Source organism: Neolamprologus brichardi, chromosome 19, assembly GCF_056152115.1.
Source record: "Neolamprologus brichardi isolate AB-2024 chromosome 19, ASM5615211v1, whole genome shotgun sequence".
Classification (NCBI taxonomy): Eukaryota; Metazoa; Chordata; class Actinopteri; order Cichliformes; family Cichlidae; genus Neolamprologus; species Neolamprologus brichardi.
In genome coordinates this window covers 158,590-185,000 of record NC_142122.1, presented here as the reverse complement: position 1 = coordinate 185,000, position 26,411 = coordinate 158,590, and the positions used below count along the sequence as shown (strand labels likewise).

The window sequence follows — 26,411 nt, the reverse complement described above, 5'->3', positions numbered from 1 at the left end:
GTAGCTCTTGGAGATACCCTCGCAGCCGAGCTCGTGCACCTGAACCATGCGACCGAAGGTGATGAGTCCGACGAGCGCGGTGGGCGGGAGCAGAGACAGCGACATCTGCAGAGACTCCTTCAGCGCCTGCAGGTCCTCGTCCTCCATGCAGGTGTCCACCACATACAGGAACACCAGCGGCATCTGAGGGCCCCTCTGGGGACAAAGAGCACAGCGGCTCACACACCTGACGGCACGGTCGTTACCTGTCTCACCTGTCCTCAGGACTCACCTGAACCACATACTCGATGGTGGAGAACAGAGGCAGCAGCTCGGCAGGCTGGTTCACCTCAGAGATCCCGGCGTAGGACGGAGGAAACTGAGACAGAGACAAGGTCAGACTCCACCTGTGACACCTGACAGGTAGGCGGGGCTTGCGGCACTCACCTGGTTCCTCTGGTAGCAGAAGTTACAGGCCCACAGCTTGGCTCTGTAGTCCACCTGGCTGAAAGTTACAGACACATGAGTGCGGGGCACACAGGTAAAGGGTGGCGGACAGGTGAGTGTTGGAGGCTGTGATGCGTACCAGAGTGGGTTGAGTACAGCGCGGCAGGTGGCGCGACTACAGAGAACCGGCTCGTACTGGATCGGGGGCAGGTCGGTCCTCTCCTTCAGCGGAGTGAACAGAGCCGCCACCGGCACCACCATCCGGGTCGCCTCCAGCCGGCTCGACGGCCACACGTTCCAGCTGAAACGGACGCCGTCGCGCTCCTCATTCTGAGCGATGTACTCTGGAAAGGTCGCCATGGAACCACCAGGAAGTGGGAGGGGGGGTTCACACTGTTGGGTATAAGCTGATGAGAGGAGGAGAGGGTGGGAATAAGTCCCGCCCACTTTCTTCTAAAGTTACGTTGGTTCGGATTGAAGTGATGTTTTCGTGCAAACACCTGCGTCACCGTTTCAAAGGTGAGGCTTTATCTCTCACCAGACTGACACACCTGTGAGAGGCGATGTCATCCTGGTGTTTATATGCGACCAGGTAGCAATTTTACCTGTCGTGCCCCCAACCCACATTCTGACCGGTTCTACTTTCTAGACATAAACACAGGTGAGTCTCAAAGGTAGGAAAAATCACACCCAAAGACAGGCACAGCTGCAGGTGAGCAGTTACTAAAAGAGAAAAACAGCAGGCAGCGCCTGAACCTGCCAGATGGATTTTTATGGTGGCGTTGAAATGATTTTATGTTCTTTGACCACGTGGCAGAAAAACGAGTCACTGCTAAACTTTCATAAACCACAAACAACAACAATAACAACAATAAGAAGAACGAACCAACAGAAAGAATTAAAATCAGAAAAAAAGTTTCTCCCTAGTCTGGTTGATGCTGACACAAACAGGCTGATATGGGGTCAAAGGTCAGTGAGACTTCACTCTTCAACTGAAAAAGCTCCAGAAAGCCTTCATTTCTTGTAAAAACTGCAGAAAATGCACACTGAGCTACCAGCCCCGAGTCCTAATGCTCACAATGGAGTCCAGCTCAGGCCGAACTTCGCAGGAAACTCCGAGAAATGAAACCCCAGCTGCTGCTCCAGCAGAGACCCACGAAAACGAGCCGAACACAAAATCCTGCAAAAACCGAACAGAGTCTGGTGGGCGGGCTGCGGGTCCCTGTGGTCCTGCTGGATCCTCTGGTCTCACTATGGGAGCGTTTCTAACGTCACATCTGAATCTGAGGCTTCATCCCAGAATCATCATCATCATCATCATCAAGACAGTGCCACTCTTAAACACGTGACCTCACCGGCACCCACCGACTCTGCGCGACCTTTGCAGGATTTAAAGTCCAGCAGGTCAGAGATGCTGCACCTGCGACACTTAAAAAAAACTGACGTCAGCAGCTACCTGTGGGACACCTGCAGGTGTGTGACAGCAGGAGCCGTGTGGCACAGGTAGCTGCTGGCGTCGGCACACCTGGAGCCGAACCCGAGGACTCAAACACCAAGTCAGCCCCGTTTTCTCAACATCACACAGCAGCTAACTCAAGCTAACGGCTAACTGCGACACTGACGTCACACGGGTGACAGTTACGGGACGCGCGCACAGGTGGCTCGACAGAGGCCAGCTGAGGTTGGCGCTCTGCCAGGCCCAGGTGAGTCCGTGCTCCAGGTAAACGACACTCACCGCCGCTGAAGCTGCCGCCGCTCTCCACTGACAACACAGCAAAACAATATGGCGGCCGCCACGTCAAGACCCAGAGAGGAAAAACGCAGGCAGAGGGCTCACTCCGACAGAAATCCCGGAACCAGACCCGAGAGGGGCGGCGCAATGAAGCTCCAGCCCGGAGGACTCAACCGTTTCATCTCACTGTAACAACCTTTAACCTGAAACCTGAGAAACTCTGACCCACAGCCCGGGAGGAGCCGCTCTAACCGCTCAGGGTTTGCACTCTTCACACCCAAACTAATCAAACCAGATGCCACTCTTCTGTTTATTACCTGTTATTACCTGAATTATTCTGATACCGTTTTCAGTCACGTCTCTGTTCAGTCTTCATATTTTTATTAATCATCATTAAACAGGCTGAAGAACAGCCCACACACTTCCTGTTCTCACTGGATTAAAAGTTCCTGGAATAAACTCAAACTTTTACCTCACATTTTATTTTCTACTGAAAACTTTTACAACTCACTTTATTTATTTTACAGCTTTACTCAAAGCAAACAGTACGATTTTATTCTGAAAATCCCAGACTTCACTACCTGTGAGAAAAAACAAACAAACAAACAAAAACACAGCAGGTGTAAAATGGTGTAAATACAAACGTTTATTAAACGCCAAAAATACATCACTAATCTTCATCATCATCATCAGCTCGTCCAATCAGGACACTCCATTTTCATCCTACACATTTAAATTAATGAAACATCCTCTCCCCCTCTCTTTGAAAGCAGCAGAGAACAGGTAACTCTAAGCCCCACCCCTCCGACTGTCTGGAGGCGGAGCCTGTAGTTAAGGCAGCAGATTGGTTGGTGGTCACATGTTGTTGAATCCCATCATGCCTTTCATGTTGCCCGCGGCGCCCTGCTGAAACTGACGCATCATCGACTGGAGACCCGCCATCCCGCCTGCGTGCGCACACACACACACACACACACACACACACACACACACACACAGGTGTTACTCTCCAGGACGCGTGCAGGCGAGCAGACCTGTGGTTGGGTCTGGGTTCTGGTCTTACCCATGTGGTGCAGGACTCTGGGGTCCATCATTTTGGCCATCTGCTGGTTCAGTTTGGCCATCTGAGACGGGTTCACGTTCTTGGACATGTCTCCTCCTGAAACACAGCGAGCACGCCACAAACACGTCAGCGGCAGGACGCTGTACACCTGCAGACCCGCTCAGTTCCCTTTGACCTCTCACATGTTCCTGAAAACCTTCTCAGACCCCCCCAGCAGGTGTCGGTACCTTTGAAGAGTCCTTTGATGCCTCCCATCTTCTTGACCATCTGGGCGAACTTGGTGTACTGGGTGAGGAGTTCCTGGACGTCTCTGGTGGCGACCCCTGACCCCCGGGCCACCCTCTGGATCCTGTTGGGCTGCTTGCTAAAGAGCTTCGCTCCATCTTTGCTGTCCAGCTCTGCAGAACCCAAGAGAGTGGAGAGACATCGGGTCATCCATCAGGACCAGCTGTGTGCGTGCGTGTGTGCGTGTGTGCGTGCGTGCGTGCGCGTTACCCTGGTCGTTCATGCTGTCCATGATGGTCATCAGTTTCTTCAGTCGAGCCATCGACTCCTGCTCGTTGCCTTTACTCATGAAGTCTGTCCCGAAGCCTGGAATCATACCCTGAACGCATCACGCACACACACACGCACACACACACAGTCATCAAGCCGTCTCTCAGCCTCAGGTGAGTTTCAGGTGAGTTTCAGGTGAGTTTCAGGTGAGTGTGTACCATGATCTGTCCAAAGGGGCCCATCTTCATGATGTTCTGGAACTGCTCGTACATGTCTCTGAGGGTGAACTGGCCTGCGGGTCAGAGGTCAAAGGTTAAGATTAGTGAGGTTACCCAGAGTGCAGTGTGGGTGGCGTGCTCGCCGTCTCACCGTGTTTCAGCTTGTCGATCAGCTCCTCGTTGTCATCCAGCTTCAGCTCATTCACTCGGTCGATCAGGCCCTCGATGTCGCCCATTCCTGACAGGAAGAGGAGTCGACAGGTTTCCATGGAAACGGCTCAGTGCAAATATCCAGAATCAGTCAGATTATAAAAAAAAAAGTTGGTGGACCAATGACAGCCGCTCAGCGTGCGTCCGTGCATATGCCCCTCCCCCCGGCGCGTGCTTACCGAGCAGCTTGCTGATGAACGGCTGCGTCTTAAATGGCTCGAAGTCGTCGATGTGCTCGCCCGTTCCGATGAAGATGATGGGACTGCGTGTGGCCGCCACACTGCCAGGAAACAGCAGAAGAAGAAGGTAAACCGTAACAGTCGTATGACAGCATCATGCAGCACAGGACGCTAGGCTTACGCGCTCAGAGCTCCTCCTCCTTTGGCGTGCCCGTCCAGTTTGGTGACGATGACCGACGCCACGTCCACTTTGTCTTTGAAGGCTTTGGCCTGGGACTCGCAGGCCTGCCCGATCGAGGCGTCCATCACGTACACGATGTTGTCGGGTTGCTACGGAAACAGGACCAGGGACACACCTGAGTCCAGAACAGGCACCTTCACACACAAACACTTCCTGTTGCTCTAGTTAGCGGGACTGCACCTGAGGTGGTGCGTTCAGGGACTCACCACAGCGTTGGAGACCTGCAGCATCTCCTCGAACAGCGAGTCCTCCTGTTTGTGTCGTCCGCTTGTGTCCACGATGATGATCTCAAAGTTCTCTGCTTTGAACTTCTCCACGCCCTCTGAGGCGATCACCACCGGGTCCATCTCTGTGTAACTGAAGAACACGGACAGTCAGGAGGTACGTGAATGCACCACACACCTGAACTCATCACCCAGAGGTAACACCAGGGACGCTGGCTGTCTGAGACTCACCTGCCGTAGAAGGGGATCCTGGCTTTGGTGGCATTCTGTTTGAGCTGATCGAAGGCACCTGAGAGAGGAGAGGAGATGATGATGGCGGTCATGTGACTGACAGGAAGTGAGTCTAGGAAGTGACGCTAACCTGCTCTGAAAGTGTCGGCGCAGATCAGGCAGGTCTTCCAGCCTTTCCTCTGGTAGTAATACGCCAGCTGCAGGAAACACACCAATCACAGTGAGAACACAGCAGGAGGCGGGGCCTGTGTAAGGGGGCGGGGTCTATGACAGGTGAGTGTGGGTCACCTTGGAGCAGGTCGTAGTTTTTCCGCTGCCCTGCAGACCGACAAACATGATGACGTTGTTCTTGCCTTTAGTGGGGGTCCACGCCTTCACGCCGGGGTCCACCAGCTGGTCACATGACACACACACACTGCATGGTTAGACTCAACAACTTCCTGTTGGTGTTTAACCTGATCGAGCATTGGCAGCGAGACGATCTGACCTTGACGAGCTCCTTGAAGACGGCGTGCTGGATCATCCTCCTCTTGTTCAGACCCGATGCCATCTCCTCCAGGTCTATGGCAGACCTGCAGGGACAAAAACAGTTCAGCACACCTAAACCGGGACACTCGGACGCCGGGATCAGGACGATCACACTCACTTGACGTTCTCTCTCAGCTGTTTGACCAGCTTGATGTTGACGTCGGCCTCCAGCAGAGCAGCGCACACCTCCTTCAGCATGGCGTTCAGCACCTGGAAACACACATGGTGAGTCACAGACCATGGCGGTGTCAGCTGGGCGCTCAGATTTGACCCACTCACCTCTTCATTGATGATGGTGGCGTTGCTGAGTGACCTCAGCGCCGAGGTGATCTTCCTCCCCAGGTCGGCGAGCACCATGATGGCGGTCCAAGTTAGACCTGAAAATAAAAAGTGTGGTTACGGCGTGCTTGTGTGCGGCACGCTGCCACTTCTTATCTCGGTTTACTTGCCGAGGAGTAGGGCTGCCACAAACGATTATTTTGATAGTCGACTAGTCAGATCATCATCCATTGGAGGTAAAACGTACAGCTTATTGCACCAGCAGCATCTGCTCTTATATAACTATCATTAGCTTACAGCTTTAAGTGTTTAAGGTCTGTGCTAACTAAAAATAAAGACAAGATGATAGTTTATTAAATTTTAATGAAATTTGCAGATTGTTTCGGTGAAGTTTAATAAACTCCTTGCTATCTAAAATATAACAGGACACCGGAGTAAATTCTGGAGCATCTCACACTTCTGATAATCAGCTGTCTGCTTGACGTTTATTCAGCTGTGTAAAAACTATAACTTTAATCTCAGCCGTACCGATTTACTCAGGAACAAATAAAATACTAAAAACAGCCAAACAATAACATTTTTAAGTTATCTAAGTGACTTATATATCATGTTTAACCTGAGTAGCGAAAGACAGCAGTGGGTTTGAAGCCGGGAGTCCGGTGTTCTCACGGCTCTAGTTAGCCTAGCCCCCGGCTAGCTATCGAGCTAGTGGCTAACAGACGTCTCCGAAAACGTCGGAGCACTTTTGAAAATATGTGGTGTCTTGATAAACTGAGCAGATATTTGAGGTTTACACAGCTACATTCTCGCCTGAAAATATGTTAAACGTTTATTTTGTGACCCAGAAAGAATAATAAGAGTAATATTAAAACTAACTAGCTGCCGCCATTGTTGGAAACTGAGCTGGGCTGCGCTATGAATTCTGGGACACAGCTTCTTCTTCTTCTTCGGGGTTTAACGGCAGCTGGCATCCTTGTACGTGCAGTGCTGCCACCTTCTGTTTCAGTCCGTTATTACACTCTTAAATCCTACTACTTATTCCTGCGTCTTTTGGGATCTTACAAAGCTTCAAACGACGCGTCGACTATTAAATTAGTGTCGACGATTTTAATAGTCGACGTAATCGTGACTAGTCGACTAATCGTGGCAGCCCTACAGAGGAGTCAGTGACATTTACACACTTACTCCCAAAAAGTTGATTCTGTTCATCAGGATGTTTTCAGTGGGAGAAACGTTTCATCATCATCAGGTGACTTCGTCAGTTTCCAACCTTATAAACAGCACATCTGCACCACTGACCAACAATGGGCTGTGAAGTAAGTTTATGATCACTAATCATGTTAATGATCATCCTGAATTGTCATGACTACTGATTGATCGGTGACCATCAGTACCATTCATGGGGAGTAGGGATCGGCTGCTACGTCCACATGAACAGAATCAACTTTTTGGGACTTCCTCACCTGGATGATTGAGCATGCATCAAGTCACTTACTTACTGTGTTAATCAGAGTTTTGTGGAGGGTACCCCTCCTACTGAGCGTGCTCAGCAAGTCAGCTGACAGGTGGTGGTGGCAGCCTCACTCTTCCTGTCCAGAGGAGAGAAAATAAAAGTTGTTCAGATTTGAGAGATTTACCCTTGATGAAGACCATCCACTCTGAAATCTGAAACAGCCCGAGGCTCACTGTAAAAATCAGACACTGCAAAACTTCAGATCGTTCGTTCATATCGTTTCTGCTCGCTTCAGACTGGCTCTGAGTTCGGCCTTTGCGCCCGCTCACCCTGAACGAGCTGTGGATTTTGTTAAATGTATCTGAATGCATGAAATGATTTAAAGTGAATCCTCAGACTCCTGCAGCAGCTCTCAAAATGAAAATGATGCACATATTTAACAGAATATTGCTGTAAGTCACAGGTGTCAAACTCCAGTCCTCGAGGGCCGCTGTCCCTGCTGCAACACGCCTGAATGACACAAGTAGGTCATTAGCAAAACCTGACAGGCGCTCATGAATGAACACGATACAATTAAAGTACTTTTAGAAGTACATTTTTCCAAACACTACTTCACTTGAGTGGAGGTGGGGGTTGCCACCTCAGCATGCAGCTCTATAGAGTCTTGTTACTAACGTTATTCAGGTGTGTTGCAGCAGGGACACATGGAAAGGTTTCAGGACACCGGCCCTCGAGGCCTGCAGTTTGACACCCCTGCTCTAAGTCATAATTATAGTAACATCTGGAAACCAAACTCCCAGATTACAGATGCTGTTCATGCTGATGGTGAGAATGAGCCGTGAGGACAGTTGTGAAGAAACCTGCTGGAAGTTTCTAAAAACATCCTGGAAAGTTTTTGATATTTGAAGCTCACATTTCGCAGCACTCATAAACGTTCAAACTCTGGAGCACAAGATGCAGCTAAATCTGAGATGGTCGAGATGTCATCATCGTGGACGCTGCCCAGCCTGTCCAATGGCTGTGGATAATCAATGCTTCTGTCTCATCGCTTCTAACAGCTGATGGAGGGCTTCATCATCTCAGCAACTCTGAGACTCCGGCACTAAGAGCGGAAAACAGCCCCCTGCATAGCTCTCTGGCTGTCCTCACACCTGGTTCAGTACAGATGACGGACACACGATCTGTGATTTTGGGGTCGATCCTTTCTTTGTGTTCCGATATCTGAAAGGAGCCACCGATCAATCAGATATGAAGCTGAACAGATGGTCACGCTTGAGCCAGGAGGTGACAGATTAAAGGAAGCCCCTCCGTGGAGCTTCTCGGTGACCCGTTTGGCCCCTCACATCGGCTCTCTGGATGACCCGAGCGGGACCCCGGGCCCTCACCGGTGCCTCTCACTCCTTCGGCCTGTCCGATCACACAGAACTGATCAGAACATCGATCAGCTCCTCATCACGTGATCGATAGTCCCGCGGATCGATCGCCTGTTTATCGAATAACACGTCAGCTGTTTAGAGTTAGCACGGACCGAGCGGCTAGCATTAGCTCTGTTAGCTCGGTGCGCTCACGCGGAGCCCGTCAGCGGCTCACGCGGATAGAAACGTACTTCCGGCCGTGGCAGCGGGTCCGGTACGGAGAACCGAGCCTTGCGGGAGCGGAGAGAGGTGCGGGTCTTACCGTGTCCGTGAGTGTGCTCGTTAAACGGCAGCAGGACCAAGACTCCACCACAGGAGCGTTATCCAAAACACCGGAAACACCGCGTCATTCCACCAGCCCAACCGGAAGCACTCAGGCTTTATTTTAAAAAAAAACTTTATTCAGAACATCAGATGTTTCATTTCCTTTTAATGTGTTGTCTATTAGAAGTTCTTCCATAAAGGTTTAGTTTAAAATTGATTAAAAAAGAATGCAGCTGTAGTGACGTCATCGCGTAACACCGAGCCACATGGACGTTAAAGGTTTAAATCAGCTGATCTGTGAGCAGCTCCCACGACGGACAGAAACCACACTTAAAAAACGTGTACAGGAGGGGGCAGGGCTCCGCGGATAACCACCTGAGCCTGTTCCATGATCTCATCATTGCATCATGATCTCATCATTGCATCATGATTTTATCAGTGCAGCCCTCTGATCACACCTGTCTGCACCACAAATGCCTCACCTGTCCACTTTTACCTAAGCAGCATCAGTGCAGGCTCTTTGAGAAACTTCAGCCCCCTTACGTTTGTTTGTTTTTGTTTGTTTGTTTTTTTAGGTAGGAAGATCACCTGCCCACACCCAATGACCTCGCACAGCTTAAACATGCATTTCAGTTACAACCAATCAGATCCTCCCACACCTTCCTGCATGCTCAGAGTTTCAGCTCTCATTTTGAAACCAAAGCAGAGGTCAAAGGTTACCTTGTTTCTGTGTTGAATAACCAATCAGAAACTGCATATGGAAAATGTGAAAGATTTTATTGCAAATGTTTACTAGAATAAATTCAAAGTGCAAAACATGATGAAGGTTAGGGGTCAGAGGTCACCAGGCTGCATCCATCAACTGACTTCCACTGAAGAATCTGACTGGACAAAGTCTCCATCTCTGAGGCCTGGACCAGCAGCTGGGCGAGCGAGGTGTCCTGAGAGAGAGAGGTAACAGTAGAGCTGGGATGAACTCTGCAGCCAATCGGAGGATGCTATTCAGTGTGTGAGGGACTGACAAGAAATGACCATGAACAGAGATGTGGCCAAGGGCGGAGCCAAGAGACGAGCCCAGTTAACAATACTAATTTGTTTTTATCAATAAAGCTTGATGCTGCATCGCACAAAGAGTTTTTTCAGTCAAGCCCCGCCTCCCGTCTCTGACCCATTTCTGTACAATACCCCACACTGCTGATGTCAAACCCACCAGACTCCATTCATAAAACATAGTTTTTTAGCTCAAAGAAAACAAACGTTTGCATTCGACTGTGATGATCCAAACTAATGGACTGATTCTTATATAGCGCTTTTCTACTCTCTCGGAGCACTCAAAGCGCTCTATACAACATGCCACATTCACCCAATCACACCCATTCTCACAAGCACTTTATCTATACTTAGTGCAATTTAACTACATTCACACACATTCATACTCCGATGGATGCATCGGAGAGCAACTTGGGGCTGAGTTCAGACCTCAGGGTGACACTAGCTCACCTGTTCTCTCAGGTAAATTTCCTGTTTTTGTGAATGGAGTCTGGTACACACAGATTCTCTCAGGTGTATAAAATGAACGGTGGCACACGGCTTTAGTTTGTCTGCGTACCGCGTGGCCTACTGCCATCCCCAAACCAGTGAGGTCGTGTGACTGACCAGCAGAGCGAGACGGTCTCTGGCTGCGGTCCTGCTGTCGGCAGCGCTTAGCTTCTCCTCCAGAGTCTCAATGAAGTCCATCATCAGCTTCAGGGACTCCACCACGAACCTGAAACACACCACAGACCGTTACAGAGTGCCACAGACCACTTTAATCACACTGAGCATCAGGCATTACCTGTGCAGGTGAGCGTGCACGGGCAGGTTGGTGCAAGCCAGCGGCTTCATGAGTCGCTGCCTCAGACTGTTCTGCTCTCTCAGCAGTTCCTGCATATGATCCCCGAGCATCTGCAGCATCTGGAACCTCCGAGCTGCAGGACACAAAAGCACCTGATCAGAGGGGGCGTGGCTCAGAATAAGGTCTGGAGCGAAGGTTGGTTTAAAAACATCGACCCCTCGAATGTGATGATGACGTCACCTGGACTCACCGAGGTGGAAGCTGTGGGCGACATCGGCGCTTTGCTCGTCGACCTGCAGCAGCTCCAGCCGCAGCCGCATCTGCACGAACAGGAAGCAAACACCTTTACGTTAGCTGACACAGTCACATGACTTCTAGCCCCGGTGCAGTCACTGTCTTTTAACACAGCTCCTGCAGCTAAAGATGTTTCATTCACGCAACAGCATCTCATTCACCTGACCGGACCCACAGCGAGCGCACACCTGTCACCGCCCGTAGGCGACGCGCTTAAGACGTCAGTGCTCAAATCCGAGTTTCTGCGACGGGAAGCGTTTGGTGAGACGTGTTCATAAATGACACACCGAGCACGCCAACGTACAAAACAGGAATCTATTAATAAAGCGATACTGCTGCTGTGGAGACGCTAGCATAGACCCGCTGTGACCCACAGGACTGGTTACAGGATACAAAACTAGCTACTGGTTTCATTAACCTGTGAATGAGTCTGAAAGCTGCAGAAATGTAGGATTAGTTACAAACTTACAGCGGGTTAGAGGACTAGTTAGTAATTAGTGTGGATGCTGATTAAGCATCCACGGTATTGTTCTTCTACTTTTCATCTTCCGTACCATTTTTTGCCGTCTATCTCCTTCACGCCGCTCAACTTAGAAAAACCATTCAACCACCATGTGTGCTTGTATTTTTCTCATCTTTAACATTTATATTTTTTTAATTATTCAACTTTATTTAACAAAAGTTTACTATTTATCTATTATTTACTATTTATTACTATTTATCTATTTCAATGCGAGAATCTTCAAATTCTCATTCAACTTACTCTTCTTCCAACTCTTACTTTCACATACGTTGACCTGGAGCCACCATTCAAACTTTAAAATGAACCCACGAAGCTGCTCCGTGGAGGTCTGCCTTCAAAAACATGACGACTGTGCTCATTATCAGCAATAGGCCCACATCAGAGGCTGTCTCTCACGTGACAGAGCGCGACAGACTGCAGTCAGCTTAGAGCGGATGATGTCATCGCTCAGGAATGACATCATTCACTCTGAGCTGCAGGCAGGAGAGCAAAACAATGTTTTTCCTGAGAAAATTAAAAAATCCGATCTGGGCAACATCCGGCTCAGGCATCGAAGCAGGCGGGGCTCTGCACTCTGACACAACGTCCCAGCACGCCATCCCCGAGACAGCTGCACGCACATACCTCATCCAACTGCTTCTGCATTCTGATTTGGTCTTCAGCCTCCTGCAGATGAGAGGAAAAGACGGGGCCTGTAGCATTGGAGGCGGAGTCTATTTCCTCCTGAGGACAGGTGAGACAGATTCAGATTTTACTCACAAGCTTTAGTCTGGATCAGAACCGGATCACACAGGTCAACTCTCACTCAGATCTGAACCTGTCCTCAGACACCTGTGAACCGTGTAAAGCTGCTCTGACAGACCGCCTCAGCCTCCTGAACACTTGTTCGTGTCCTTACCTGAGACAGCGCTCCCACGGAGACACACTTAGAAAGCAGGCTGGCAGCTGGAGTCACGGAGAACGGAGACAAATCCCACTGATGCATCTGAAAGACAGGAACGTCACCTGAACCAGACCAGCCTCTGATATTCACCTGGACCAGGTGTTCAAACCTGAAACCGGATCTATCCGAACCAGACCCCTGTTGGGTTCCAGCTCACAGCTCTGCGTGTGAAGGCAAGCGCCATCAAACTAAATCTCCACATTTTTAAACGGACTTTGAAGCAGCTTTAAAGGCTTTTTTAACGGACACACCGGCACCGTTCAGCTGCCTCCGGCGGTCGGTTAAACACGAACAGTCTAGTGTCGGTTTCCAGCTTTTTCTTACCGTTAAACCCGAAGAACCTCCGCTCTAAACCGACCAAACCGAACCTCGCCGCTGCCCGCCCGACGGTTTGTTTTTGCTGTTTCTCTTCTTCAGCGAAAACGTTTGGCGGCTGCTGACCGCAACAGCGACCCCTCAGGATCCAGAGAGAACTACAACACACAGTTACAGAAAAAAACCGCGTTTCTGTTTGTGTACAAACAACTAACGTCTCTTTCTGCCTAATCCTGGACCAAAATCTGACGTAACACCCTGCTGAGGTCAAATGACAAGAAGAAAGTCGTTCAGGGTTTCAGTGACGTCTGTCACCAGGTGGCAGCGTTGCAGCCCTGAGCGGGATTTTCACTAGAGAAGAAGAAGCAGGAGCGCAGAGTCAGGGCGGCTGCCGAGCTTCACTTTTCTACTGATCTTTATTTTTTGTCCTTTTATCGGATAAATTTAAGCACAGCACCTGGACACGCGACACTTGCACACTGGGGTCAAAGGGCGACATTGTGTCGGTATGTAAACAGAGCCGTTTCCGGTTATCTCAACTGTTAGCAGGGTGGCGGTGGCATCAATGTTTACAGTGTGTTTACAGTGAGGAGAGACTGGGGCCGATTAGGCTGCTTACGGTGAGTGTGTCACCTCTCGGGTCTCAGGTGAACACGTGACTCACCTTTACCTCCTGTGACAGCTGAAGGGTGAGCGTTAGCCTGCTGCAGAGAGACAGGTGTGTGAGTGTGTGTGTGCATCAGGCTGCCCCGCTGCAAGAAATTGACCACCTTAAATACCTCTTAAAGTCCACCTTAAAGCTGAAGCCCCTCTCTGCTGCCACAGCATTGATCTGGAACGCCTCAGTTTGGGGGATTTGGCGGCCCCTGTGGTGACCGTGGTGAACTGCAGGTGTGTTTAACACTACAGAGGAGGGTTTCCCACAGGTGCGTTTACTGAGCTCAGGCACTAATGCATTTCACACATTACTGGGGTGTGCTGTAGAAAGCCAATGATAAGTCCGGGTTCTTCCCTCACACTCAGTATTGACAAAGCTGGGTCAGGACCACTGATGTCAAATTGGGATAAAGTGGCAAATTTAGAAGATTAATGTTGTAAATTTAGGGAAGCCTGCCTGTCAGTCAGTGTGGTGCTTGATGAAATGCAGTTCGATGCTAATGGTTTGTATGTTAGTTAGCTGAGGATTATTAACGTGAATGAGTTATTGCAGGCCTTTAAACACCTTTAATCCACAGGGAGTGTTTGATCTGCTCACCTGTGCATCAACATGGGAAAAGGTTTAAATCCTACGCCGCCCAGCACAGGTGGATATTGATACTGTTTCCCTCAGCTCAGGTCACGACGGGTCGCTTAGAGAAAAGAATCAGGGTTTTCAAGCCAAACTCGGAGCCTTACGTTGGCACGATGCTGCGGGACGTGGAGACAAAGCACGTCTGTGAGCTCATCGGCACATGCAGAGCTTTTCTCTGAATATTCACTTTGTTCTCCAGTCAGAGTGAAACATCTGCACGCCGCCTCTGTTCAGATCTCACTAATAAACACAAACATGTTCACAGGTCTGTGAGCGAGGACACCTGAGAGACTGTTCACCTGCAGGGATTCACTGTCTGACCTCATCGATACCTGCTGACGAGGAGCGCTGATACGGCTGTCAGCTGATCCATCAGCCTGTCTGGAAGGACTTCGGGCTGGTACCTGGCTGCGGGTGCAGATGGGGAACAGCGCACTGAAGTCTCACCTGGAAACCTCCCAGAAGACGGGAGTGTTTCAGCTGACGGGGAAAGGTCTGCAGGAGGTGAGTGACTCACACGTGCACAGAAAGATTTAAACACTCGTTTGATGCGTCGGACGTTTCAGTCCGGGCAGCCTGTGATTGGACAGTTCTCCTTTCAGTTCAGAGCCTTTACTGTCATTGCAGGAAACTGCAGTGGTATCACCGGGATGCAGAACAAACACACACATGTTCACACATGTATAAAAATGAATAAATCAGCAGGCGATCGCCTTTTCTACACCTGCCCAGGTGGTGTTTATCTGCGATCTGCTGAAGGGGCGGGAGCTGGGTTTCTGAGCTGCTTTCTGGCACCTCCTCATTTGTTTTTGTCTAAATCACAAAGCAAAAAACACACAATGACAAAAAACCCACACATAACTGGAGAGCTCAAAGCTGCAGCATGTAGGCGTACACTCGCCACCGTTAGCGTGTGACACCCCAGGGCCTGATCATAGCTTAACCTATCCAAAACAGAGCGTCCCGAGCCGCCTGTCCCGCTTGTCCTGAGTCGCCTGTCCTGGTCTCGGTGTGCTTTCAGTTTCCAGAGGAGCTGCAGAGGCTCACGGCCAACCTGAGGACGGTGGATCTGTCCGGGAACAAGATCGAGGTCCTTCCTGCCACTATCGGGAACTTCCCCCAGCTCAAGAGTCTGACGTTGAACTCTAACCGGCTCGGTGAGTGTTCGACCCGCAGCAGTTATACCTTTACACCCGTGTTTTAAAGCAAAAAGCAAATCAGCATTTGATTTGTTCTCTTTGGATGCTTTTTTAGTTTAATTTAGGGTTGGAATGATTTAAAAGTCCCCAGATTGTGTCTTTAGATCTGGTTTAGCTGCAGAACAAACCGGATCCACCCGATGCTCAGACCTGTGAGACCCTGTTGTGGTTCTGTTTTCAGCTGGGATTCCCTCTGAGATCGGGAAGCTGAAGAAGCTGGAGACCCTGAGTCTGAATGGAAACCGGATCCAGCAGCTGCCCCCCACTGTGGGCCAGCTCAAAGCCCTGCGGACCCTCAGCCTGGCCGGGAACCAGATTTCAGAGTTCCCCTCCGGACTCGGAACGTTGAGGCAGCTGGACTTGCTGGATCTGTCCCGAAACAAGATCCAGAACGTCCCTGCAGAGGTGTCCGAGCTGCAGGCCATCGAGATCAACCTCAACCAGAACCAGGTCTGTAAGTCCACCAAAGAACCAGGAGGAAAGTCTGGAAGGGCTGACCCTGTGCTGTTAACTCAGCCAGTATTAAAGATCAGGTTTACTTATAAAGCACCACAACAGCAGTTCTCCAAAAGTGCTTAATCAATCAATTATCAATAATTACTGATCGGTCACTCCATGACGTCTCCCACAGCTTTCTATCCCACAGACTTCCAAGGAGGTTCTGATAATCCCAGCCCGGGTCTGGTGTTGTTCCTCTGTACTAACCCGGTCCTCTGTCCTCGGTCCAGATCTCGGTGGTGTCGGCGGAGGTCTCCCGCTGTCCCCGTCTGAAGGTCCTGCGCCTGGAGGAGAACTGCCTGGAGCTCTCCTCCATCCCTCAGTCCATCCTGAACGAGTCCCAGGTGTCCCTGTTCTCGGTGGAGGGAAACCTGTTTGAGGTGAAGAACCTCCGGGACCTGGAGGGCTACGATAAGGTCAGTGCTGCGGTCTGAGACCAGATCGAGGCTGCAAGTCCTCCTGCGGTCCCTGATGACGCTCTGTGTTTCCTCCTCAGTACATGGAGCGTTTCACGGCCACAAAGAAGAAGTTTGCCTGAGGACCCTGATGCAGAGTCTGGATCTGTGAGGTTCACCTGGAGGTGGGCTCGGCTGAAGCTCCGCCCCTCTTACCCCTGCACTTCCCACAGCTTCTGCTGCTGCTAGAAACCAGACTACAGCAGCCGGGACTCCTCACAGCGCCCCCCAGAAATCCGAACCTCCACAGCAACGGTCACCATGGAGACAGGTTTCACGACACTGAAGAAGAGGACCGGTGCCATGTTTGACTGCATCAAACTTTATTGTTCACTCAGTCATGGACAGAGAAAACAGTGGAAATGTTTAGTTAACCTTGTAGAAACATGCTTTGTAAAATGTCAGCAGCCTGTTGATTGATTATTAATTATTAACAGCTATTAAAGCTTTTAAAGACGTTTAAAACAACGTGTGTGAAGAGTTAACAGCTGGAAGTTTCCAGATGTTTTCTGTCTGATTAGCCGTTTCCTCAGCTGTAATCAATATAAACTACTAATGAAGGACCTGATCAGATGATCAATAATAAACAGAATGATCCTTTCATGTTAACAGGCCCAGCTGATCTGACAGTAATGGAAAAGTCAGTAAAGTTTGATTTTTGAGGTGCGTGGCAGGAAGTTAAGTCTTCTTCTTCTGTCCATTTAAATGCTGAAGCCCAACGCAGAAGGCCGTTAATCCCTCTGTGGTTTAAGCTCCGCCCTAATGACGGCTCAGCCGGCGGTGCCAGCCGTCAGATGAACGTCTCTCGTCCATCTTTAGGAAGCAGTCAGAAACGTCTCTTTTCCTGAGTGCTGATTGGTTCTCCTTCCCGCCACACGCCCGGGTTCACCTGAGAACATTCTTTGGTAAAGAAACACCTTTTATTATTACTGATGGAGAATTTCACTTCCTTTCAATAAAAACTCAGTTAAAGGGTGACGTCCCACCAAGCGTGCGAGCTCACGAAGCGCGAGCAATACGCCGGAAAGGGATCCCAAACGTGTCTGCGCCGTTAAAGAGAACGGGCGTGTCCTGCAACAGAAACTGTGCTTGCAGACGTCATCAATCACACGGCTCTCCCGTCCCTCCACATCCTGCTGGGCTGAGCTCCGTGACTGCGGGGCATCTGAGCTTTGACACGTCAGAGGATGAGATGGGCAGGCTGCGTCCCAATCCAGCGACCGCAGCGCTTCCTAGCACGCGCACTTCGCGGACTACGTACGGCGCGTACTACGAAGTGCGGAAGTGAGAGGCTTGTGAAACGGGTCTGGCCTTCGTCGCACTGCCCAGGTTGCCTAGCAACCACGATACTAACAGCTGGAAACGTGTCATACAGCTTTGTGTGACAGAAATGAAGCAGAACAAAATGTTTTGTTGTTCGTTCATGTTTCATGACATCACTGTGATTAGCTGAGTATCTGAGGCTGAGACCACAGGACTGTAAACATGATTGTTGGGCTTCATTTCTGTGCTGAACAGTCATTTAAGATTAGCTAGTAAATAACAATTTACTATGTAACTGCTAAAACTGCAGTTACATGCTGCAGTTAGCAGCTTGGACCAGCTGTCGACGACAGAGGGAGGCCTGGTCCAAACCAAAGAGTTGCGGTAGTCCAGTCTGCACGTAATGCAGAGACGAATAACATGTTCAAAGACATTGGCTGGAAGGTGTGGCTTAACCTTGGCCAGCTGCCTTCGATGAATAACGCTGGATTGGACTGCTGCGCTCACCTGCCCACACAGTTTGAAGGAAGCATCAAGGTGCACACCAAGGTTTCTAACATTTGTCTGACGGTAGCAGGAGAATGGGCCCAGAGCACTGTCACTGTGATTATTAACGAAGTTACCCAAAATGACAACTTCTGTTTTGTTTTCATTTAATTTTAAAACATTTAAAGACATGCAGGCAGCGTAATAATAGCTGAAGTTGGTCTGTCCCTGCTTTTAAAGGCAGACAGATCTGCAAGTCATCTGCAAAACAGTGCAATGAAAGGTTGTAGCATGAGAAAAGCACCTGTGATCTCTGATGAAGGGCCGGGGTTACCCGAAGCAGCAGCAGGACCGAGTCTTGGAATCAAACTACCAACCAAGATTACAACAGGACTGTGTGAGGTGCTCAGGTTCAAACTTCAGGCCTGATGCCGCTGTGCCGCACGCAGGTGTGCCGCACGCAGGTGTGCCGCACGCAGGTGTGCCGCACGCAGGTGTGCCGCACGCAGGTGTGCCGCACGCAGGTGTGCCGCACGCAGGTGTGCCTCAGTTTCACAGCAGCCAACCAGGAGCAGGTGGTAAAACAAAGCCCTCCAAAATAAAAGTTTCTAAACACTGGACCGGAGTTCAACTCGCGCTCTCACATACTGTTACTATGACAACAGTAGTCCATTACTCATGGCCCCGGCCTCCACATCCTCTGGCTTCCTGACATTCTTCATACACTTCCTCCAGGAAACAGGAAGCATCTGAGTCACCATAACAACAATCAACCCCCAGTGTGTGTGTGTGTGTGTGTGTGTGTGTGTGTGTGTGCGCGTGTGTGTGTGCGTGCGTGTGTGTGCGCGCTGATCTAAATATCTGAAATGGAGGGGAACTGTTTGTCTCTGCTGACGAGCCGTTTCTGGGCTTGTGATGAGAAGCCGAGTAAAGAAACATCGACACAGACTTCCCATGATGCACTTGGTTACTGAAGGGGACGACAGATGTGTTGATTGGTTGCACCGACTAAATGATCCGTTTGTGTCTTTTAAACAGAAACAAACTGGGTCCAGGGCTGAAATCAGAGCTCCTGTTCACAGGCGTGATTAATCAGATCATCAGTCACATGACCTCCCCCTGAGTCAGGGGTGGGGGCGGTTTCCTGTCTGAACTTTGCTGTTCTTCAGGAAACAGGAAAAGCAGTTTGTAAACACAGAGTGGCTGCTTGCTGTCCTGCAGAAACCCCGGTACATGTGGCCAAAAGTATGTGGACAGCTCACTGTTTCCATCATTGCAGCAGCAATAGGTTGGCCTTCGGGTGTCCACAAACTTATGCCTATAATGATGCACAGGGATGCTTTCCTGTACCAGAAACAGCTAAACATCGTCATTATGATTCACTTGAGACCTTCTGTACTTCGCTGTTAACCTCTCTCCAGAGATCTGGAGTTATCCCAACAGACGTTCCAATAATTTGGGCCACATCCTGATTAAAAAGAGACACAAGTTTCTTGAAGACGTTTCACCTGAGAAACTTCTTCAGCTCTGAGAGCAACTGGTGGACAGTCCCAGATTTAAGCCCTATGGGAGTGTCCCCGAGAGGGCCGTGGACTCTCCACCAGTTGCTCTCAGAGCTGAAGAAGCTTCTCAGATGAAACGTCTTCAAGAAACTTAAAGAAATCTAAAAGAAAGACGCTGTTTTTCAGAGCTCCTTAGATTATGATGACCTGGATGACCGAGAACTTCACAGACACTAAAATATGTGGACAGCTGTGATACTGTAGGATCATAGAGGCTGGTGTCCACATACCTTTGGGACATTTTGGGAAGTGGAAGAATTTTTGTTTTTGTAAACATTTTAAAAAAACTTATTGATGAACATGTAAAAGTCCGGCATCATCAGGTAACAAAGTTTAATAAAGTTTAATTCAAAGATTACTCAAAAACAGGAAATCAGCAGATTGAGCCAAACCATCAGTTTTTCAAAGTAAAGTTAACTTCCATGTCATTCAGCAGTGAAACGACCTTTTTCTTTAAACATTTACAGTGAAGTGAATGAAGATTAAGTATATTCTTAAATAAAGAAGAATTTAAACAGGTGAATTTAAATGAGCAGTAAAATGAATTTAAAAGTATTTAAACTATTTGTTCTGCTACTAGGCAGAACGCGTGAATTTTATTGGGTCATTTAGATGAAACTGATCAGATGTTAACTCAGTTCTTAATTTATTGATCTTTTCTAAATTAACCAATAATGAATTCAAGAACATCTACCTGTGAGCAGTTTGTGATAGAGGTCAGGGGTTATTTTGAGTCCACAGGTAAAAGCCTTCAAAATGTCCAATAATTGAAAAACAATCAATTTTGTAACTAAACACAGCCAATCACAGCTCTGTTCCCTCGTATCCCTGGCTTCTCATTGGTCAATTAGGCTGTTTAGGCCAATGAGAAGGAATCTTTCCTGTTTTTGCTTTTCATCTCCATCTTCTCCGCCTTCTTTATGGCCCGTTTCTTTGACCGCCTGTTCAGGCAGCATTTCACTGTCACCGCGATGACCACCAGCAGAAAGACCAGCACCCCCGTGGCTATCAGCACAGGGAGCAGGATGGTCGACCACAACACAGAGTCCTCCTCTTTCTGCGTGGCATTGGCACACTCTATTTTGATGGCAGTGATGTTGGCCAGGGCTCCGTTCTCCAATCGCCACACGGTGGGTTCTCCTGAGCAGACCAGGTCAAAACGAATGGAGGACCAGCACTGCACCTGGATCTTCATGTTACCCGAGAGCATTTTGAGTGAGCGAGCCTCGGGGATAGAGGGGCGCTGGCATGAACGCAGCTCTGCGGAATGAGAGTCGTTAATCAATCCAGGTTCACGCTGTGGTTTTGATGGTTTTATAGGTGTGTCCTCAGGTGGAGGTGGCTCTGATCCTAGCCTGATGGTGGTGTCCCCATCCTTCACTTTGCAGATAAAAGCGTTTTTGTCCTTATGGCAGTTTAAAGGAATCAGACCCCAGGTCACATTCGACCCATCAAACTGTCCCTTCAGCGCCGCACACCGGTCTGTGGTACAGGTGTGTTCTGGGTCCTCCGCCCATTGGCTCACCTCTGACTCCTCGCTGTTGTTCTCTAACCACTTGAATCCCCTCAGTGGCTTGGACCTGTCTATACACTCTGAGCTGGTGATTCTCAGCCCGACCCAGAAGGTGAACTCGTTTTGAAACGGCGCTGATTTGAAGATGAGCTTGAGGATTTCATCCACTTCCTGTTGGGTGGCGATGGTGGTGAGGACACTGCTGCCGGGACACTTCTTAGCGGCATTGTTGAAGCTGAGTTTGTTGTGGTTCAGGGTGTATTGTGAAGACGGGGCAGAGGAAATATTTCTTAGCAGGAAGACAAAGATGCAAAGATGCAAAGTCCAACAGCTGCAGAGCTGAAACGCCATATCCTCTAGCTCCACCCCTCTGGTGATGGTGTCACTATGTCCAGAGATCAGAAAATCAGTTTGTTATTTGAGATTAACATAGTCATAGACAGGATTTGACCTACTCTGAAGCTAACCTAAGCTGAACTAAACCCAATCTAGACTCTGTCTAAACCTAAATACGACCTAAACTCCGTCTGATCCCAGCTTTCACTCAGGCTGAACCTCCCGTGTGAACTGATCATGAACAGTGGCTCGTTTGCAGCTTTGCTCCTGGTGTGCAGAGATTCTTACAGCAGACGACGACTGAAGCAGCTGGACAACCCGTAATGCTAATGTTAGCCATGCAGTATCAGGTTATGAAGGCAGCTAACTGCTAAGCTGTGTTAGCTTTTTGTTGACACACAATAAATCAGCGCTTCACAGTTTTTCTGTTTCTTAGCAGCTCCAATCAAACACTGCCCCCCCCTGGTGAATATCTGAGCTACATTTGACCGAAGGGGTAACTACAAAAAGTACCTTTAAAGCAGTTTGTCCTGAGAGACGCTGACAGACCTGCAGAAAAACTCTTTTTACAGCTGATCCTGAGGAACTTTTGTCGTCTTTGTTAAATGTCCCGAGCAGATTTTTAAACAAATAAAAGTTCTCAGCTTCAGCATCGGATTTTTTCCCTGTTTTTATTCTATTCAAACCAATAATCAATAATCACGTCTCAGTTTCTTTGACACTTTCTAACTTGTCCTCCTCACCAGTCCAGTCAGTTTCTCCTCCTTCCTCCTCCCTCCTGCTCCTCTTTGCTCTGTTCTTTCCTCCTTTTTCTCGTTCTTTCCAGTTTCTCCTCTTCTTGTTTGTTACTCCTGCTTTCTGTCCTCCTCTATCTCTGGTTCTCCTTCAGTCACACTGCCAGCCTCACCCTCGACCACACAGCGCCTCCCCCTCCTCCTCCAGGACAGGATGTGTGTTGTGTCTTGATACGGCGAGCTGGTTTCCTCCAGACAAATTCTGCAGCCCAACTTCAGGTTTCAGATCAGACCACAGATAAGGAACACAAGAGCTGTGAACGTCATCGCAACTCTTTTACTCAAAAGAAACGAAGACCATGGAAGCAGAACGTACCGAGATCAATGCACAGCAGCGTGAGCGGTGGGAGGAGAAGTCAACTCAAATAAAATGTTCATTTTTTTAAATGGACTCTGGTTCAAAGCCATTAAAGGCAGATCGTGTTTAGAGTCATTCTCTGTCTTCAATGTAGGAACAGGTGAACATTCAGTGGAGGATGGAGAAGAAAGGTCCAGCTTTAAAATTTAAAACATGCATTTATCTACCAACCTGAATGACTTTTATTTTGAAAATCTCACAAACACGAATCTTCAGCTTGTACAGACGCGCTCTTGCGACACGTGCACACGGTGTTATGATGCTGATGCTTAGCGATGCTGAGCTCCATTTGGTCTTAGACAAATAAGTAAATTCAGATTATGCAGTCAGGTGCAGACTGTGAATCCTCTTCAGAGAGCTCGTAGTGCTGTAATGAGCTTATTCTATATCATTAATGTGACCTCCATCTCCTCCTCACAGCCAGGTTCATGAGGAGCAGCCCGAGGAGAAAAGGAGGCCAGATGTTTGGAGATGCTTCTCACAGGAAAGCTGCAACTGTAACTCCAGCAGGTCAGCGCTCAGAAACCAGAATGACCTGCTGGATGTGAAGGTGAAGACACACCTGAGTCCAGTTTACTCAAAGCAGCTGCACGTTTAAATACAGAGGAAATGAGTCCTGGCGGTCTGGGAAGGAGACGTCCACCCACTCCTCATGCTGACTGAACCCACTGAGGCATCACGTCACACACCTGGATCAGCTGTCCGACTGTTTCCCACAGACCTGCACCTGTTCGAGGGTCCAGCGTCGGATCACCAGACTGAGTCTGAAGCAGATTCGCCTCTTTAGTGTGTCATCGACGCGCCAGCCTGAGAACCTGCGCGCACACACACACACGCACACGCACACACACACACACACTCACACTCACACGCACACACACACACACACACACACACACACACACACACACACACACACTGGACTGATGCCATCTAGTGGACAACAACAGTGTTGTTAAAGTGCTCTAAAATAAAATACTGCAATGGAAACAGACATGAAGAAATGGTGAGGTCATGTGACTGTGCAGACAGATGTGATTGGGTGGAAAGTGACTGCGCATTAATCATTCGATTTTCTGTGTGTATGTCTAAAAATCTAATAATCACATTAAAATGATCGATGTGGATGGGTTGCACAGTCACACCTGGGGGGCTGATGCATGCTCAGGTACACGCTTCATCAGCGTTAACAGCACAGGAAGGTGGTCATGGCTGCTTCCCCGCAGGCTTTACATGCACTGCTTCACACGGCCACCAGAGGACTCCCTCAGCCTTCAAACAGGTGTTAGCACACGAAGGCTGACGGGGGGCTTGGGACCCGGTTTGGGCCACCTTGACCTCAAACAGTCACAGCATGGATAAAGTCACTGAGCTGCAACATCAGCGTGACCAACAAAATCTCGCTCAGCCCTGACACAGACCTGAACACCAGACCAGACGTCCCTGCATTTATTTCTGCTAACACCGGCGTCACCTGCAGAGAATCACCTGAGCCTGATGGCGGTGAAGTCGTCCACGTGCGCTGGGTCGGACCGTCTGCAGGACTCTCTGGTGGATTGTGGGTAATGCAGCCTGATGAGGTTGAACTCGTTGCACGGATGTTTTCATAGCTGGGTTACAGGTGGAAACTCCACCAGGTGTGCTGGGTCAGGACTCCCAACCCAAATCCACCTGAAAGTTCAAACTGAACAGCAGGAACAGGAAGCAGCTGCTCAACAGGAAGAGAAGACAGCAGCGCTGCCGTCATCTGTACATGACTTTTTTTCATGCATAAATGAATAAATACACAATGCAGTCAGTTATTACCAGCACAGAGTCATTGTCATGGTAATGTCCTTTTCCCCACCAACGCACCTGGAGTCAGTTCCATGCTTATGTCACTTCCTGTGACTCCCTGTGTGTCCAGGATGACCGCCTGTGCACATCTGCACGCTCACACGTGTGAAGTTCCTTTGTGCCTTTATTCTCCTGCGTGTGATTCTTCTGCTCTGGCCTGACCTTGTGGTCTGCAGAGGGCGCCGCACAGACCAGCTGCTATCATAGGTCAAAGGTCACGTGAACAGAAACCTGATGGTACCTGCAGCGTGCCAGACTCCAGCTTCTGATTGGCTGTTTTGATTCTGCTCAATCAGAGCAGCGCCAGGAAGATTATTCCACAACACTACACCTGCTGACAGGAGAAAGAACACCTGTGAGCGTGGAGGTCAGAGGTCACATGGTGTTCATGTGAGCACAACACTGCCTGTTTGACCTGCAGATGAACTCACCTGACATCCTCGGCCATGACTCACAGCCGAGAGACGTTTCCCCCACACAGAGAGGAGGAGCTCACAGGAAACCACGGCAACAACAGGCTTTAATAACAGCCTGTGACACACACACACACAGTAACACACACACACACACACACAGAGAAACACACAAAGACACACTAACAGTAAGTGTGTGTACGTGTTACTCTGTGTGTGTGTGTGTCTGTCTGTGTGTGTTACTGTTAGTGTGTGTGTGTTACTGTTAGTGTGTGTGTGTTACTGTTAGTGTGTGTGTGTTACTGTTAGTGTGTGTGTGTGTGTGTGGTTCACAGCAGCCTTCTGATTGGTGGATGTTTGGTGTTACCCTCATATGAAGATGAAGCTGAGACCCTCGTCCTCCTCGGTGGTCCCACCAGGCGGTGAGGTCCGGGTCTTTGGCTCCGCCGCTCCTGGAGCCGCTGTGTCTGTGCGTAGGCGTGCAGGTGACAGGTGAGTCAGTGAAGAGCTTTTAGTGAGATTTACAGCCTTGTGAGTCACAACGAAGCCGCCTCCTCGGCGTCGACCTCCACGCTGTCATCGGCGCCATGTGAAACACAAGGCAGTGAATAAAAAACTGGAAACAGGAGCGAAAGGTGCAGCGTGACATCAGACGCTGAAAATTCTCTGCATGAAATATTCATACGTCATGTCACACAGGTGTGTTCACAGTTCACACAGCCACGCCGGCAGGTAGGAGGAGGAGCAGGTACTGCATGAGTCACATGACCCGTCTGCTACTGTATGAACTTGTTCTGACCCTGAGGGACGCACGCACGAAGGGACGCACACACGAAGATGACCTGGTCTCTAAATGCAGGTAAAAGGAGACCCGCTCTCACCTGTCCTGATTATCACACCTGAAGTCAGGTTTACCTGCAGACTGTGACCCCTGACCCCTGCAGTGGGGTCACATCTGGGTACAGTTTCCATCAGAAGTTAAAGGCGTGCTTTCACCTTTGGAACGTTTCATCTGTCCTTAGCGGCTCTGAAAGCATCTTCCGTACAAACAGGTGCAGCACAGGTCTGAGGGTCTCACCTGGACTTCCATCCTCCCCTCAGCTGCACCTCAGTGAGGAGGTGTCCTCCCGGCCTCCCCCTCTGTGTCTCCGCTCAGTGTTTGGTGTAAGTGTCCTTAAATCCAGCAGCTCGTCCTCTTAATCTAGTCCGATAATCCGCCGCTGCGCTCGCTCATTAAAGCTCCACACCGGGCCGTCAGCTGGAGCAGAGGCTGATCTGGGACCAGCCAGTATAATAATAATAATAATAATAATAATAATAATCACCCTGAATATGTTTCTTTGTGGCTGTCGGGTCTCCTTTGTATGGAGGAGTCCTTTTTAGGGCCTTGTTGTGGGTCTGCCTCTATGCGTGTGCAGGTCTCACTCACTGACCTGAGTGCAGTCAGACCATCAGCGCTGAAACATCTGGAGCTTCATGAAGCCACGAACCAGCTGTTTAACGCTGATGTGTTTCCTGCATTTCAAACACGTTAAAGATG

The 26,411-nt window shown here is 49.4% G+C and overlaps 5 protein-coding genes across 10 annotated transcripts in view; 1 reads left to right on the top strand and 4 right to left on the bottom strand.

Annotated features, from left to right (window-relative positions):
* Positions 1–2,275, bottom strand: part of sec23a (Sec23 homolog A, coat complex II component) — a 14,839-nt gene extending 12,564 nt beyond the window's left edge. The window contains exons 1-5 of one of the 2 annotated variants that reach the window (XM_087832971.1): positions 2,162–2,275; positions 566–833; positions 427–484; positions 272–358; positions 1–195 (exon numbers count right to left, since the gene is read on the bottom strand). The exon at positions 1–195 is cut by the window's left edge and continues 42 nt beyond it. In XM_087832971.1, the coding sequence (XP_087689097.1) occupies positions 1–195; positions 272–358; positions 427–484; positions 566–786 (561 nt within the window). In that variant the 5' untranslated portion in view covers positions 787–833; positions 2,162–2,275. The remainder of the gene's footprint in view (positions 196–271; positions 359–426; positions 485–565; positions 834–2,161) is intronic. The other variant, XM_087832972.1, reaches the window with a different exon arrangement.
* Positions 2,276–2,781: 506 nt separating this feature from the next.
* Positions 2,782–9,089, bottom strand: srp54 (signal recognition particle 54). Of its 2 annotated transcripts, none has more exons than XM_006800584.3 (17): positions 8,957–9,089; positions 7,322–7,415; positions 5,827–5,924; positions 5,666–5,757; positions 5,507–5,591; positions 5,308–5,412; positions 5,150–5,216; positions 5,020–5,077; positions 4,771–4,921; positions 4,505–4,653; positions 4,324–4,424; positions 4,086–4,172; positions 3,935–4,008; positions 3,717–3,825; positions 3,449–3,619; positions 3,222–3,317; positions 2,782–3,105 (listed from the first exon to the last, which is right to left on the bottom strand). In XM_006800584.3, exons 3-17 carry the CDS (start codon positions 5,902–5,904, stop codon positions 3,014–3,016), a joined length of 1,515 nt encoding a protein of 504 aa, XP_006800647.1. In that variant the 5' UTR covers positions 5,905–5,924; positions 7,322–7,415; positions 8,957–9,089; the 3' UTR covers positions 2,782–3,013. The 2 variants fall into 2 exon arrangements, with proteins under 2 accessions (XP_006800647.1, XP_006800646.1); XM_006800583.3 differs by having other exon boundaries at positions 7,326–7,415.
* A 629-nt stretch (positions 9,090–9,718) lies between these two features.
* On the bottom strand, positions 9,719–13,012 carry haus2 (HAUS augmin like complex subunit 2). Its single transcript, XM_006800577.3, has 7 exons — positions 12,877–13,012; positions 12,508–12,594; positions 12,234–12,332; positions 11,043–11,112; positions 10,793–10,925; positions 10,615–10,723; positions 9,719–9,899 (listed from the first exon to the last, which is right to left on the bottom strand). Exons 2-7 carry the CDS (start codon positions 12,592–12,594, stop codon positions 9,786–9,788), a joined length of 612 nt encoding a protein of 203 aa, XP_006800640.1. The 5' UTR covers positions 12,877–13,012; the 3' UTR covers positions 9,719–9,785.
* On the top strand, positions 12,900–16,992 carry lrrc57 (leucine rich repeat containing 57). 3 transcript variants are annotated; one of them, XM_006800582.2, is made up of 7 exons: positions 13,389–13,585; positions 13,693–13,793; positions 14,424–14,662; positions 15,180–15,315; positions 15,539–15,807; positions 16,086–16,271; positions 16,352–16,992. In XM_006800582.2, exons 3-7 carry the CDS (start codon positions 14,579–14,581, stop codon positions 16,391–16,393), a joined length of 717 nt encoding a protein of 238 aa, XP_006800645.1. In that variant the 5' UTR covers positions 13,389–13,585; positions 13,693–13,793; positions 14,424–14,578; the 3' UTR covers positions 16,394–16,992. The 3 variants fall into 3 exon arrangements, with proteins under 3 accessions (XP_006800643.1, XP_006800645.1, XP_087689099.1); XM_006800580.3 differs by lacking the exons at positions 13,389–13,585; positions 13,693–13,793 and adding an exon at positions 12,900–13,373; XM_087832973.1 differs by having other exon boundaries at positions 13,389–13,793.
* Positions 16,993–19,940: 2,948 nt separating this feature from the next.
* Positions 19,941–22,429, bottom strand: clec14a (C-type lectin domain containing 14A). Of its 2 annotated transcripts, none has more exons than XM_006800576.2 (2): positions 22,214–22,429; positions 19,941–21,519 (listed from the first exon to the last, which is right to left on the bottom strand). In XM_006800576.2, the coding sequence occupies exon 2, from the start codon at positions 21,483–21,485 to the stop codon at positions 20,478–20,480; it is 1,008 nt and encodes a 335-aa protein (XP_006800639.1). In that variant the 5' UTR covers positions 21,486–21,519; positions 22,214–22,429; the 3' UTR covers positions 19,941–20,477. The 2 variants fall into 2 exon arrangements, with proteins under 2 accessions (XP_006800639.1, XP_035767919.1); XM_035912026.2 differs by lacking the exon at positions 22,214–22,429 and adding an exon at positions 21,984–22,168.
* Positions 22,430–26,411: the final 3,982 nt, after the last annotated feature.

Bases quoted from the DNA above. Each gene is read 5' to 3' on its own strand.
- srp54 (XM_006800584.3), bottom strand. From the start codon at position 5,904: ATGGTGCTCGCCGACCTGGGGAGGAAGATCACCTCGGCGCTGAGGTCA. The intron at 5,758-5,826 runs GTGAGTGGGTCA...GTGTGTTTCCAG, and splicing joins CCACCATCATCAATGAAGAG to GTGCTGAACGCCATGCTGAA. The intron at 5,592-5,665 runs GTGAGTGTGATC...TTGTCCCTGCAG, and splicing joins CAGCTGAGAGAGAACGTCAA to GTCTGCCATAGACCTGGAGG.
- lrrc57 (XM_006800580.3), top strand. From the start codon at position 14,579: ATGGGGAACAGCGCACTGAAGTCTCACCTGGAAACCTCCCAGAAGACG. The intron at 15,808-16,085 runs GTCTGTAAGTCC...TCCTCGGTCCAG, and splicing joins TCAACCTCAACCAGAACCAG to ATCTCGGTGGTGTCGGCGGA. The intron at 16,272-16,351 runs GTCAGTGCTGCG...TTTCCTCCTCAG, and splicing joins ACCTGGAGGGCTACGATAAG to TACATGGAGCGTTTCACGGC.
- haus2 (XM_006800577.3), bottom strand. From the start codon at position 12,594: ATGCATCAGTGGGATTTGTCTCCGTTCTCCGTGACTCCAGCTGCCAGC. The intron at 11,113-12,233 runs GTATGTGCGTGC...CTGTTCGTGCAG, and splicing joins TGCAGAAGCAGTTGGATGAG to ATGCGGCTGCGGCTGGAGCT. The intron at 9,900-10,614 runs GTCAGTCACACG...TCTCTCTCTCAG, and splicing joins GAGACCGTCTCGCTCTGCTG to GACACCTCGCTCGCCCAGCT.
- clec14a (XM_006800576.2), bottom strand. From the start codon at position 21,485: ATGGCGTTTCAGCTCTGCAGCTGTTGGACTTTGCATCTTTGCATCTTT.